Consider the following 15575-nt stretch of genomic DNA (forward strand, 5'->3'; position numbering starts at 1 on the left):
AGTGTCTGTTGTTTCCTTCTTTGTGTTCATGAGTTCTCATCATTTAGCTCCCACTTGCTTATAAGTGAGAACATGCGCTATTTGGTTTGCTGTTCCTGTGTTAGTCTGCTAAGGGTAATAGCCTTCAGCTCCATCCATGTTCCTGCAAAAGACATGATCTTGTTTTATGGTTGCATAATATTCCATGGTGTATATATACCACAATTTCTTTATCCAGTTTATCATTGGTGGGCATTTAGGTAGATTCCAAGTCTTTGCTATCGTGAACAGTGTGGCAATGAACATTCGCACACTTGTGTCTTTATGGTAGAATGCTTATATTCCTCTGGGTATATACTCAATAATGGGATTGCTGGATCGAATGATAGTTCCACTTTTAGCTCTTTGTGGAATCGCCATACTGCTTTCCACAATGTTTGAACTGATTTACACTACCACCAACAGTGGATGGGTGTTCCCTTTTCTTTGCAACCTGCCAGCATCTGTTAATTTTTGACTTTTTTGATAATAGCCATTCTGACTGGTGTGAGATGGTATCTCATTGTGGTTTTGATTTGCATTTCTCTAATGATCAGTAATATTGAGCTTTTCTTCATATGCTTGTTGGGCACATGTATGTCTTCTTTTGAGAAGAGTCTGTTCATGTCCTTTGCCCACTTTTTAATGCGGTTGTTTTTCTCTTGTCAATTTGTTTAAGTTCCTTATAGATGCTGGATGTTACACCTTTGTCAGACATATAGTTTGCAAAAATTTTCTCCCATTCTGTAGGTTGCCTATTTACTCTGTTGATAAGTTCTTTTGCTGTGCAGAGGCTCTTACCTTCAATTAGATCCCATTTGTCAATTTTTGCTTTTGTTGAAATTGCTCTTGGTGTCTTTGTCTTGAAATCTTTGCCTGTTCCAATGTCCAGGATGGTTATTGCCTAGCTTGTCTGTCAGAATTTTCATAGCCAAACTAGTTTTATCAAGTCAGTACCTAAATCCAAAAAGTGATAAGCGACATGGGAAAAAAGGGAATATGGAACAAGGAAAAGGAAAATCAGGAGCATGGAAGCAGGGTGGGCTGCAGTTTTGAAAATGGTGCTCATCTCACTGAGAAGGTGACATGGGAGAACAGACTTGAAGGAGGTGAAGGCCCATATGGGGATCTTTGTCTGAACAGCACCTTGTGCAAAGGAATGTGCCTGGAAAGGCAAGGAGGCAAGTGTGCTATTCCAAAGACCCAAGTTAAGAAGATTTATCAAGGAAGATGAAAAGGATCAACCGTTCAACACTAATGTTAGTTATGTAAATGAGGAATTAGCAAAGTAGCGGTGTTTGGTGATCTTAAAGAGAGCAGTTTTGTGGGACAGGTAGTACTAAAGTAGGCTTAAGAGAAAATGGCAGAGGGCCAGGTGCGGAGACTCACACCTGTAATCCCAGCACTTTGGGAGGCCGAGGCGGGTGGATCACGAGGTCAGGAGCTCGAGACAAGCCTGGCCAACATGGTGAAACCCTGTCTCTACTGAAAATACAAAAATTAGCTGGGCATGCAGGCACGTGCCTGTAAACCCAGCTACTCGGGAGGCTGAGGCAGGAAAATTGCTTGAATCTGGGAGGCGGAGGTGGCAGTGAGCCAAGATCGCCACATTGCGCTCCAGGCTGGGTGACAGGGAGAGGCTGTTTAAATTAAAAAAAAAAAAGAAAGAAAAAGAAAATGGCAGAACTGGATCTAATGAGTGTGGACACCTCTTTTGATGGGCTGTGACTCAAAGGGAAACAAAGAAATTAGACAGCAGTTGGAGAGGAAAGTCAGGTCAAGAAAAGGGTCTTTTGTTTAATATAGGTGAAATGTGTTTACATGGTGATGGATATGATCCAAAGGAGATCAAAAACCACAGAAGAGCAGGGAGAACTGCTAAAGGAATGCCCTTGACCAGATGGCAGGTGCGTCTCCCGTATAAGGAGTTCTCTCAGTTCTCTCTGACCCATTTCAAAGGAATTCTGAAATCCTCTAAAACCATCACTGCCATCAATTCAATAGTTTCTGAAACACTATGAAAATGTTTGCCATTTCACTGAGTAAATTATTAATATAAATAATTACTAGAGCATTTGAGAAAAAGTTAGAGTGAACTCTTGAGACAAGTCCAAGGTGGCTCTGATCCATTTAATGATCCAATCAAGCACCCCAAGAATCTCCTTCTCCTTTTGCTTCTTCTTTGTGTTTTACGGACCATATTTGGCTACCTTCTGAGGCACTTGCTCAAAAATTTATTTTTCTTGATTCAGATTCAACTGTGTATAATACCTTACGCAAACACACAATTTCTTTTCTTTTTTTGAAAAGGAGTCTCCCTCTGTCGCCCAGGCTGGAGTGCAGTGGCGCGATCTCGGCTCACTGCAAGCTCCGCCTCCCGGGTTCCCGCCATTCTCCTGCCTCAGCCTCTCGAGTAGCTGGGACTACAGGTGCCCGCCACCACGCCCAGCTAATTTTTTGTACTCTTAGTAGAGACAGGGTTTCACCGTGTTAGTCAGGATGGTCTCGAATTTCCTGACCTTGTGATCCGCCCACTTCGGCCTCCCAAAGTGCTGGGATTACAGGCATGAGCCACCGCGTCCGGCCAATTTCTTAAAGTATTCAAAAATGAAGTCTATGAGAGGTGTTCCACACAAGAACATGTGCGTGGAATTTTAATTTTTCCAAGGCTGTTGCCATAGTTTCTTTGGCAGCAAAACTACATATAGTGAACTAATTAAGGATTTAAAATACATTGTTAGACAATTTAGACCCACAATCTCTGAAGGTTAGTTTAAAAGAAACAATGAGGAAAAGCAAGGAAAAATCTATACCCAAGAGTAAAAATATCCCAAAATGTTTTTTATTAGTGTTAATTCCTTTGCTCCCCTAACCAGAAGATATTAACAACATGTTAGATTTCCTGCCAAGTTAGATAGTATGCACAAGAAAGATCCAACTCTCAACAAGATTTGATTAGTAAAGAGGGAGGGCAAGAACCCATGGGGATCTAATTTTCACTAACACAAAGGAGAAACAATGGATAGAAAATGCAAGCCAGAATTCTAGATAGTACACAATATACAAAACCAAGCATAAAGAAATAGTTCCCTTTCACCTAAAGGTTGTGAGCTAAAAGCACACAGGTCAATAATCTGCTTTGAATAAGTAACCTATTTTTAGTTTATCAAACAAATCCTATAAGTGGTTACAATTATTATTATAACTATTAAGAAGTGGAGAAACTGGTGAATCGCTGTTAGGAAGACTGAGTCCTCAAACAAGGTGAAAGCAGGAAATCTAGGAGGTAAGCCCATGTCACACCCTGCTTTCTTCCTGAGGATGTGGGCATAATCTGGAGACCTTGAGCTTCTACTTTGATGACAGCACAGAGCACCAGATATAGGAGATAAACCTCAGGGTTTGGCCAAGATGGGAAACCAAGGAATCTAAATGGGGTGGTACCCAACCAGATTTCAAAACTCATTATAAAACTAGTCACTAAGATAATGTGGTACTGGCACAAGGATAGATAGATAGACTAATGGAACCAAATCAAATTCATACATATCCAAAAACTCAACTGACAGAAAACACACTGAAAACAAATGAAGAAAGTGCAGATTGTTCGACAGAGATAGAGTATTTGAAAACACATATGGGGGAAGAAAAGGAAATTGGATACCTACTAAAGAAAAGGAAATTGATACCTACTTCGCATCCAATACCAAAATCAATTCCAGGTGGATAAAATACTTAAATGAGGCCAGGTGGGGTGACTCACGCCTGTAATCCCAGGACTTTGGGAGACCAAGGCGGACAGATCACCTGAAGTCAGGAGTTCGAGACTAGCTGAGTCAATATGGCGAAACCCCATTTCTCCTAAAACTACAAAAATTAGCCGGGCTTGGTGGTGGGCTCCTGTAGTCCTGGCTACTCGGGAGGCTAAGGGCAGAAGAATCCCTTGAATCCAGGAGGCGGAGGCTGCAGTGAGCTGAGATCGTGCCACTGCACTGCAGCCTGGGTGATAGAGCAAGACTCCATCTCAAAAAAAAAAAAAAAAAAAAAAAAGACTTAGGTGAGAGAGGCAGAAGTTTTAGAAGGCAGTATAGAATATCTTTATGTCTAAAGACCGATTTTTTAAAAAACTGAGTTAAAATTAAAACGTTAATTCTTTAAAAGATAAAATGAGGCCAGGTGCAGAGGCCCATGCCTGTAATCATAGTACTTTGGGGAGACCAAGGATGGTGGATTACTTAAGCTCAGGAGTTCAAGACCAGCCTGGGCAACATGGAGAAACCCTGTCTCCACAAAAAATACAAAAATTAGCTGGGCATGATGGTGCCTGCCTGTGGTCCCAGCTATTTGGGAGGCTGAAGTGGGAGGAATGCTTGAGCCCCAAAGGTAGAGGCTGCAGTGAGCCGTGATTGCACCAAGCACTCAAACTGGGATGACAGAGCGAAACCCTATCTCAAAACCAAACAAAACCAAACAGAACATAAAAACGATAAAATGAGATGAAAAGACAAGGCAAAAACTGAAACGACTTATTTGTGAATCATAAATCTGCACAGCAATCTAATATGGTAACTACCAGCCACATGTAGCTATTTTATCTAAAATTTAATTATCAGTAGCTCTAGACACATTTCAGGTACTCAGTAGTCATACGTGGCTGGTAGCTACTCTACTTCCCCTAATATGGAACATCATCATCTCAGAAAGTTCTCTTTGGACAGCACTGATCTAGAACATATACAGCATTTTTAAACTTCTAAAATAACTAAAAAACTGGACAAGGAGCACTAATAGATATTTGACAGAACAAAAACACAAAAATTTACTATAAGCATGCAAAAAGGTGTTTCAACCTCATTTGTAATCAGAGCGAGGCAAATGCAACTCACCTGATACCCTTTCAGACAGCCCACATTTGGCAAAGGATTAAAAATCAGATAATATCAGATATTAAAGGAGATGCAGATAAGCAAGTGACCCACGACAGCCACTGTGGAAGCAGTCTGTTGAACACTGACATCCAGCACTTCTACTCTAGAGAAGTGATTATCCACCTGAGCTGAATAGTGCCCCCTTGCCCCACTATTTAGGGCATTTGTGTGTGGAGACACATATACAACACACAGTTCTGCCATCATTAAGTTGGAAGGAGGCCAGGGATAATAAAATTCCTGCAATTAAAGGGATTATTCCTTCTGTACTATGTACGGAGGTATGAACAAAAATCAAAACATTAGAACAAAATTTAAAAAATTAGCCAGATTTAGTGGTGTATGTGTAGTCCCAACTACTTGGGAAGCTGAGGCAGGAGGATTGCTTGAGCTCAGGAGTTTGAGGCTGCAATGAGCAATGATCGTGCCACTGCACTCCAGCCTGGGCAACAGAGCAAGAACCTGTCTCTTAAAAAACAAAACAACAACAAAATTAGAAACAGCCCAAACAACGTCAGCTATAAAATGGATACATAAATTGCATATAATGGAATACCACAGAAATGGAAATAAATGACCCTTAATTACAGATGTCAACATGGGTGCTTCTAACAAATATGAAGCTGAGTGAAACTAGTAAGATATGTGAATATAAACATATGCTTAAAATTTATATAAAGAACAAAAAATAGCCAACTCAAAATTAATTTGGGGATAAATACATATAAAACAAATCAAAACAAAAAAATGCAAGGGAATTGCTAACAAAAAATTAGGATAAGGCTACCTCTGAGAGGGAGGGAGGAAGGTACTCTCTTTGGAAGGTCATACAATGGCCTTCTAAGTTTGGTAATGCATCATTTCTTCAGCTGGGTAGTAAGTTAAGATGTTAATTTTAATATATTTCTTTATATGTATGTTTTACACATGTCTCCATATATTTGATAAATTTCACAATTGTTTTTAAAGCCAGCTTAATTACCTACTAGCTGGGATCCATGGCTTTTCTGAACATTGCTAATAATAATACTGCCACCTACCTCATGGAGTTGTTCTGAAGTTCAAAGGAGATAGAAGTGTTAGTGACTGTGATGGCGGATATTTTACAGAATAGGAAACATATGAGGTAAACACATCCCTAAAGATTTCATTCTGGGTACTGTCCAGGACCACAGAATCCAGAGTGTCTAAACAGTTATTAAAGTCAAGAAGGTACTGAGGTGTCTGTGTTCTCAATGTAGAATGAGAAATCCCATGTTCAATTCAACCCATGGGAGAACCATCATAATGAAGTGATAGCAAATTTTTCAATAAATGTGTAAATATGAGCTTTTATTGTTATGTTGTTGTAATAATGACCATAGTACTGAAAGGATCTAGAAATCATGTCACAGAAGAAGAAATTATTTAAGACCTGTTTATACTAAAATTTAGGCTAAGCGATAATAACAGTGACACAACTGTCCTCATTTTTGGGATAAACAACAGACACAGATCTATTTGTTAAGGGTTCTTTCAGAGGATGGACTGGAGAGACCACAGGAATTTAAAAGTCAGTACCCTTCTGGTTCAATATAAGAAAGAACTTTTTGACAATCAGTCAGAGGACACACAGAATAGACTGTATGGTAATTCCCTTGCACTTGAATTATTTGGATAAAGACAGAGTTTAGCAGAGACTCCTGTATCTGATGAAAACAAGTATTTTAAAAACAAACTACGTTAAATTAAAACTACAGATAATAGGCTGGGCACAGTGGCCCATGCCTGTAATCCCAGCACTTTGGAAGGCCATGGCAGGAGGATTGCTTGAGCTGAGGAGTTTGAGACCAGTCTGGGCAACATGGCAAGACCTCATCTTTACTAAAAACAACAACAACGAAAAATCAGCCAGGCATGTGGGCATGTGCCTGTAGTCCGAGTTACTTGAGAGGCTGAGATGGGAAGATCGATTGATCGCCTGGAAGATTAAGGATGCAGTGAGCTATGATCATACCACTGCACTCCAGCATGAGCGACAGAGCAAGACCCTGTCTCAAAAAAAAAAAAAAAAACAAACAAAAAAACAAAATAAAAATACAAATAACAAAACTTTCTGTCATATTTATTTCAAAAGTTAGCTGTCCTGCTTAATATCTATCAACTACAAATAACTTAGTTTACCTCTTGGAGCCCCAATTTCCTCATCTGTAATAAGATATCTTTCCTTCAAGGTTATTTGGTAAAAATCAATGTGATATATATGGAAATTGCCTAGCACTGATGTTCCATAAGTGCTCAATCAGCAGCTATAATTTCTAAAATTATTATTAAAGGCTTCTAAACTTGTTTCTAGCTAGATAAATAAAAAATGACATCAGTACAAGGGGGGGAAAAAACTTTCACATTTGAAAACAGCCTAAGAACTTGTATCTGTTACTTGAAGGAAAGTGGCAAAACTGATATCCCTGGATCAGTTTCTTTAAAATGTTATCAAATGGCCTCTGGTCTCCCAGAAAGTTTCCTTGAACATGCTTCGTTCAGAAATCTTTGCCCATAAAAAAAATCTCTTAAATTTCACAACCACAAAGAACTTTCTAGTTTGCTGAAATAAAAATAAGACAGGAATTATGAAGGTAAGTCTTAGCACAGCAAACTACATCATATTTACTACAATAAATAAATACTCAGGCCATCAGCTTTTAAAAATATCTAAAGCTAAGAAAAAGAATATACATATACACGACTATTTATATCCTCTGTATTTAACCTGCAGAAACCCAATCTTTAAAAAGTCAATGTCTATAAACAGGAAATGCTGCACTTCAAGATTAAACCACAGTAATTTATTGTAAGTAAATAAGCATCCTACAAACAACTTCACTATAAGGACACTTGCAAATCTTTTCTTCTTATATAGTACTTTTTAAGTTCAGATTAAGTCAAGCTGTTCTCCATGAACATAATAATGGCGGAATCTCAGAGAGTTTAAAATCGTATGCAGTTTACTGTAGTTATCTTTCTATTTTGTGGAAGCACTCTGCTACACTCTGGTTTTTAGCTGGGTTCTGTTTTTCACTTGAATTTCAAAACTAGCTTCAAATTACTAGTTGATGGTGTTGATGGTCACATACTGTAATGAAGTTGGTGGATTCGCTGAAATTAAAACCAACTCCTATTTACCACCCTTCTTTTCAAGCACAGATCAATTATTTACGATCAGGTTCACCAACACTATGTTTTAGGAGGCAGTCCATCTGAAGCCAGCTATAAATAAAATAAATAGAATTTGACCTCAAAACTTCTTGACTCCACAGAGAACTGAAAGAAGATGGGAGGGGAGAAGCAAAGGCAGAAACAAAACAAAAAAACAAAAAACAAAAAACAAAAAAAAAAAAAAAGAAAAGAAAAAGAATGGAACAAAAGAAGCCAACATCCAATGAGCTGCTTCTATGCCAGAATTACAATTTTACTTCATTCTTCGTCAATTTGTCATCATTTAATTATCACAACCCCATAAGGCAATATTATGTTCCTCTTATTTAAGATTGAGAAACTGCAGCTCAAAAAGACTAAATTGCTTACTGGGGCCACAAAGTAAGGAGGAAAACCAGAATTTGACGTGGGGTCTGTCTGATTCCAAAGCCTGGGCACTTATTTTCTACATCAGAAAAAATATTTTCAATGTTTTTAGATGTGAGTTGTTTAGGAATTTTTAAAACAAAAAGGAATTAAATAGTTCCAAATTATAGCACAGATAGCAGAAAACCATGCACATAAGTTTTTAATCACCTCTAAGAATCCAAAGTGTAAGGCTGTCACCATTATGCATGAGATGCACGTGTAATTATAGAGAAAGAACAGGAAATATAAAAACAAGACAAAGACAGGGAGTGTCAAGTACTCATAGCCTCTTACCTGCTGTACTTCACTTTCTCCATTTGAGATTTTCTCAGTGTAAACAAAGGAGTTGAATATCCGCTGCAATGAAAAGAAAATGAACATGAGATTTTCTAAGTAAGTCATTTTCTATATGAGTGTGTATGTGAATAATTTGTTTACAACAAATAGAATCTAGTAGAAAAAAATTTTTTAAATGCAGTAATTTTACAGACAGAAACCCAAGTATCAGCCAAAGTCAATCACACTTATGTAAGCAATGCCCAGGCACCTCTGTAGTGAAATAAACCAGGTGTTACACTGTATTTTTCATTTTCAAAAATACATTTAATTATAGATTTCCGGAGTCCATGCCATTTTATCCAACTGGTATAATCTTGACAAAGTTGTGTTTCTCATTTAAATCCTGCACTCCCTGAATGCCGTAATTGTTTACAGACTCTAACATCTAATGCAATAAAGCTCTTTGAAAGGGATTCTTTCCATATTCTCTCATGTCCCTGTTCAGTCCCTACCCAATATTATCTATCACCTTCGTTACTCAAGCACCCCCTCGGGAGAGTAACATAATAGGGCTTGCCAAATATGTGTGGACTTAAGAGAAGATCCAGTTCTTACATGCCAGGAAATATGACAGCTGTGCCAAGACATTAGGCCAAACTACAGCACACAAGCACACACATTCTTCCCCTGGTCCCTGCCTAGCTGGTACCTACTCCTCCATACATCGCCTCTATTTAAAATGTCTCTGCAGACTTAGGACTTTACCAAACTGTACCATTACTGAGTAATCACAAGAGATTAACATATAACAAACTAAAGAATGAGAATCCAAGTTATCTATCTGTTAGATCAACAGCCTCATCATTTATCTTCAAGCTTTAAAGATACCACTGAACTCTCCAGATGAGTAAGGAGTCAGACCTGGAGATGTCAGCCAAAATTTCCTTCTTCCTTTCCATCCTGCTGCCAGGGTTTGTCAGCATCTGGGACAGCTTCCCAGACGGCCTAACACACCTGCATGATTGTGGTACAGAAGACAAGTGAAGCCAAGTTCATCATGCAATGTACATCTAAACAGACCAAATGAAGGAAGATCAAGCTGCTGGGGCTTAGAGGGAGGTTTTGGTCAGGAGGTGGAGTGCAGGGTGGAGGGAAGCAAACAAACTTGAGAAGGACTAGGATGAAATTACAGTCTGGAAAATTATAATTACAAATCATAGTGCCTCCCATCATTCTCCAATGTGCCACTCATTCATTCAACAGGTGTTTACTGTCATTTTCTTTTCTGAAAATGACTCTGCCAGTAGGAAAGTTCATTACAGGTTTCTAGTAATGTTCATAATGATATTATCATTGGCTAGTATCTACTGAATACTTACCATGGCGTGGACACCATTATAAGCACATTACATTTATTTATTTAACTCTCATAAAACACCTTTGTGAGAGGCACTATTATTATCTCTACACAGATGAGGAAACTGAAGCATATTTACGAAGTGCCTAGGGCAATTCAGATATTGTACCTCATGTGTATATTTTATTTCATATTAATTTCAAAATTACCATAGCTTTAAAGAGGAAAAACTAAGAGTCTGGGAGATTAAATAACATACCCCCGAACCACTTGGCAAGGCTGGAATCTGAACCCAGGCAATGTGACTTCAGATCTGGCACTCCTAACTCTGTTGTCTTATAAGAATTTGCTGCCTGATTGCTTTACATACATTAAAAGATGCTGCGGTCAGGAGCTAACACCTGAACATGATGCAGATCAACAATCCCTATGTGTAATTTCAAAATTCAAAAGGCTCTGAAAATCAAAAGTTTTACATAACACATTTGTTAGCAAAATACGAAATAGCCTGAACTTATTTGGCAGTAAATCCTAACTTGAGCTGATATGTATGTATAGTCCTTATTAAACCACTTAGTGTGATATTCATACATTTTGATGCAGATCTCAACCAATGTATTTGATTATGGGGCTCTGCTCTAGATCTCACTACAGGTGTTTTACATTCAGGGGCATTAGGATCCTAAATCCTGGAATACTCATTTTGGAAGAAGCACTAAGAACCTATAGACCTCCATTCTTACAACTCCACGTTCCCAGATCCTTGGGGGACACCTTAGTTGACTACATTATAATGCTCTTAGAGGCCTGGTCAATGTCAATACCACCCATGCCCCCCAGAATACATTCTCTATTCTCATACAATTTGATTTCCAAAAACTGTTAAATAGTGCCAACAGTACATTTTTATTAAAAGTAACATAATTCATGTAGTGACTCCAGATCTTGACAAACATAGCCAATTTCTTATTTCCTTTCTGGCAGTGATATTCCAATTGATACAGTATCTGTTCTATCTTGGCAAATGCTTCCGCCAGAGTTGATTGATGAAGGAGGCATGAACTACTCCAGATCCACCCTGCTCAAGCCAATACCCACAAAGGGCCAAATCAGATACTTCCTTCTCCTTTTTGTTAAAGCAAAGGTGAATTCCTCAGTAGTAATAAAGAATATATGCCCAGAAGGGTTCGAGAGGCTGTGTTTTGGTCCCTATTTTATTCGTTTATTATCTTAACAGGAGTGATTACTAATACTTTTATCTTAGTAGATCTTCTTATGACATAAGCATTTTTATATTCTTTATATCTAATAAATATGGGTGGGCAAAAGAAAATTTTAGAAGCAAGAAAGATGTTTTAAATGTGAGCAGTGGTGATTCTATAGACTACCTATTTTGTATAACCCTGTATTGACCCCAGAAGTGAAAGGGGATGTGGTAGGTCACAGTTCAGGGCTATCACCAAAGCAAAACATTTTCTTGCCCCTTCTCCTTCCTCAAGTGGTTGGGGTGTGAGATGGAGAAGAGCTTTAAGAACTTCAGTGAGGGCCAGGCGCGGTGGCTTAAGCCTGTAATCCCAGCACTTTGGGAGGCTGAGATGGGCAGATCACGAGGTCGGGAGATCAAGACCATACTGGCTAACACGGTGAAACCCCGTCTCTACTAAAAAATAGAAAAAACTAGCCGGGCGAGGTGGCGGGCGCCTATAGTCCCAGCTACTCAGGAGGCTGAGGCGGGAGAATGGCATAAACCTGGGAGGCGGAACTTGCAGTGAGCTGAGATCCGGCCACTGCATTCCAGCCTGGGCGACACAGCGAGACTCTGTCTCAAAAAAAAAAATAAAATAAATAACTTCAGTGAGATGCCATTGGAAGCCAGTAGAACCTAGACAAGTCACTCATGACTTAACCAATCAGCCACAAGTGCTAGGTTAAAAGTTCAGGCTTAGGCTGGGCACAGTGGCTCATGCCTGTAATCCCAACACTTTGGGAGGCCGAGGTGGCTGGATCACCTGACGTCAGAAGTTCAAGACAAGACTGGCTAACATGGTGAAACCCCGTTTCTATTAAAAATACAAAAAATTAGCCAGGTGTGGTGGCGCACGCCTGTAATCCCAGCTACTTGGGAGGCTGAGGCAGGAAAATCACTTGAACCTGGGAGGCGGAGGTTGCAGTGAGTCAAGATTGCACCATCGCACTCCAGCTTGGGCAACAAGAGCAAAACTCTGTCTCAAAAAAAAACAAACAAAACAACAACAAAAAAGTTCAGGCTTATGTATGTGCACAAGATCTCAAATTACAGGGTGAATTTTCACTATGCTTTAGGTCAATGGACAGTAATCGTCTTTCTTAAAATGCAAGGCCTGCTAAGCCCAGCTCTCAAAGGCTTAGTACTTTTATACTTTACAGTTTCACATAAATTATTGCATTTGATTTTCACAACAACTGTATGTGGCAGGCAGGGCAGGGGTCTGAAACCACATTATACAGACTAAAAAACTACATTTCCAAAGGTAGAAAATATATCCGAGGTAAGAAGTTGAAGCATTGAGGCCTAAATCTAGGCCTTGAGTTAAAAACAGGCATTGTATTTAGGAAAGCTATTAAAAAACAAATTCATTCATATTACCTTCTTCTTCTGCATAGCCTATCCTAATACCTGCATGTAGGGAAAAAAAAAAATGAGCATTTGGGGATTTTTTTTTCTATCCATTTTATTTTAAGCAAGATATATTGTCCAGGGTAATTAAAGAATCCCAGACAAAGGTTTTGTTTTTATTACTTTCTATTGCTATGTAAAATTATAAAAGAAATAGAGTACGGGGCTTTTTGGAGCTTTTGATTTTAATTCAAGAGCCAGGAATTCAAAGTGATACACCTAGCTGACATTTTTGTGACCTCAGGGTAAAGATTTTCCTGGTTAATAGAGGACTTGGAAAATGGAAATGCAAAGGAAAAGTTTTCCTAAAACATGAAAATGATCAGCCACTGGGCGTGGTGGCTCATGCCTGTAATCCCAGAATTATGGGAGGCTGAGACAGGTGAATCACTTAAGCTTAGGAGTTCAAGACCAGCCTGGCCAACATGGCAAAACCTCGTCTATATGAAAAAAACAAAAATTAGCCAGGTGTGATGGCACCCATGGGTAGTTCAGCTACTTAGGAGGCAGAGGTGGGAGGATCACTTGAGCCCAGGAGGCAGAGGCTGCAATGAGCCGAGATTGTGCCACTGCACTCCAGCCTGGGTAACAGAGTCAGACCATGTCCCCCCCCCCCAAAAAAAAAAAAAAAGTAAACGAAAAAGAAAAAAGAAAAGAAAATGAAGAGCCATCATGACAGGTCTGATTCTTCAGTCCTCTTGGATGATTTGCCCACAGCAACAGGGTTAAGGTATGGGTAGGCAGGATGAGCATTCTGCTTTCTTTCTTTCTTTTTTTTTTAATTATACTGTAAGTTCTAGGGTACATGTGCATAATGTGCAGGTTTGTTACATATGTATACTTGTGCCATGTTGGTGTGCTGCACCCATCAACTCGTCTCTATTCCAATTTGTCACTTTCCTTTATCCCCGATCCCCGGAGGGCTAAAGGAATCCCAGAAATCCGAACTCTTAATGTGAACACAACCCGAGGGGAGTCAGAAGTTAACTCTCCTCACTTTGCAAATCCCTGAAAATTAAGCTAAAGATACTGCCCAGCCCTGCCCATTACTCTTTCTTGTTCTTAAAATTCATCATCAAATACTAAAACTAAAAATATGTGTTATTATATAGTGAACAGATTAAAATAGGTGAGGAATTTTAAAATGTTATTTTAAATAGAAACATTTCACAGAATCTTCTGTTACATTTATTTCCACAATTAAAAGAAAACAAGAAAAAAATGTCTTATTCTTATGTGCATGGTAACTGAGCACTCTGATTTAGAGACAAAACTGACCTTTCTCTCATTAATACATGCACCTTGGAAAACTGGCGGTATCTTCTCAAGTTAATTATATGGATATTTATGACTCAGCAATTCCAATCCTTGGTATACACCTTGCAGACACATGGTTGTGTGTTCCTCAAAAGACAAGTAGAGTATAACAACATTCACACAGCAAAACTACTCCTAATAGCACCTACCTAGAATACTCAAATGCCAATCAGCAACAGAAAATTAAACTGTGGTGAATTCGCATAACAGAATATTCAGTGATGAGAATGAAAAATGACTGCAATATGCATCAACATGATGAATCTCACAAACATGATACTGAGTGAAAGATGCCAGACACTAGCATACAAAATGTATAATTCCATTTATATAAAGTTCAAAACCAGGCAAAACTAATATAGCCTGTTAAAAGTCAGGATAGTGGTTATTCTTTGTGAGAGAATGAACAGAATAGGGCATAAAAGGGGCTTCTGGGATGCTGAAATTTTCTGTTTCTTGATGTGGTTGGCTGCTGGTTACCGGATGTGTTTACTTTTGTGAGAATTCATCAAGATGTACACTTAAAGACTGCATTCTTCTGTATGCTATGCTTCAATAAATTTACTTTAAACATACATTCTAGGTAGTCTCTCTAAAATATACTCTACTCAAATGTTTTTGAAAATACACAAATATTTTATATTTTTAAAATTATGTATGCATTCTTAAAAAGGAAGGGCAAGACTCTATTAACTGGGCTATTATAAAAACTCAAAGAAAAATCTAAACCCCGATCCACCATCCAGATAAAACTGGGGCTATGCTAACTGAAGAGTCACCTAGCAATTCACAGATAAGGTCTCCTGAGCCTTCCCCCAGGCAACATCTTAATTGCTCCCTCACACTTTAAGTATATATAACATTGCTTAGTTCTCCAGCTTCCCATCTAACAGTACCGTACAAATCTGAATTTTCAGCAGGAAAAGGGGTATCTTTACTGAGTTTCATCCAACCTAGATGTTCTAAAGGTATGTTACATTATTAAATCAAATCTCTTTACATATTCCTTTCTTTTATTCCCTAAGCACTGCCTCCCCGCTCTCTCCCCAAAAAAGCAGGTTCAACACAAATGAAGTTAAAAATTAGAGTCACATAATAACAACTGAATACAATTCCCCCTACCTCTACTCCGAGGGGAAGGAAAAAAAAAAAGACAAACATCTTGTGTGTGTGTGTGTGTGTGTGTGTGTGTGTGTGTGTGTGCGCGCGCGCATGGGTAGCCTGCTTTCCCCACCTTGTACTGACTGCACCTTAGTCCTTCCCTCTCTCCATCCACTGACCCACCCTCCCAACCCATCATCTCCTCCCTTCCCAAATCTCCCAAATTAATTGAGCCTGCTTGACAGATGGCAAGAGAATTCCACTTTGCTGGAGCAAGGACAATTACATGTGTGTTTAGTAAGATGGTCAGTCCAGA

At 38.9% G+C, this 15575-nt stretch overlaps 1 protein-coding gene across 6 annotated transcripts in view; it reads right to left on the reverse strand.

Moving 5' to 3' along the window:
• CACHD1 (cache domain containing 1) overlaps nucleotides 1-15575 on the reverse strand; it is a 227102-nt gene that overhangs the window by 136458 nt on the left and 75069 nt on the right. For all 6 annotated transcript variants that reach the window (XM_015434748.3, XM_005543158.4, XM_065521147.1 and 3 more), the window contains exon 2: nucleotides 8844-8906. In XM_015434748.3, the coding sequence (XP_015290234.3) occupies nucleotides 8844-8866 (23 nt within the window). In that variant the 5' untranslated portion in view covers nucleotides 8867-8906. The remainder of the gene's footprint in view (nucleotides 1-8843; nucleotides 8907-15575) is intronic.

This window comes from Macaca fascicularis, chromosome 1 (genome assembly GCF_037993035.2).
Source record: "Macaca fascicularis isolate 582-1 chromosome 1, T2T-MFA8v1.1".
In the NCBI taxonomy this organism is placed as follows: domain Eukaryota; kingdom Metazoa; phylum Chordata; class Mammalia; order Primates; family Cercopithecidae; genus Macaca; species Macaca fascicularis.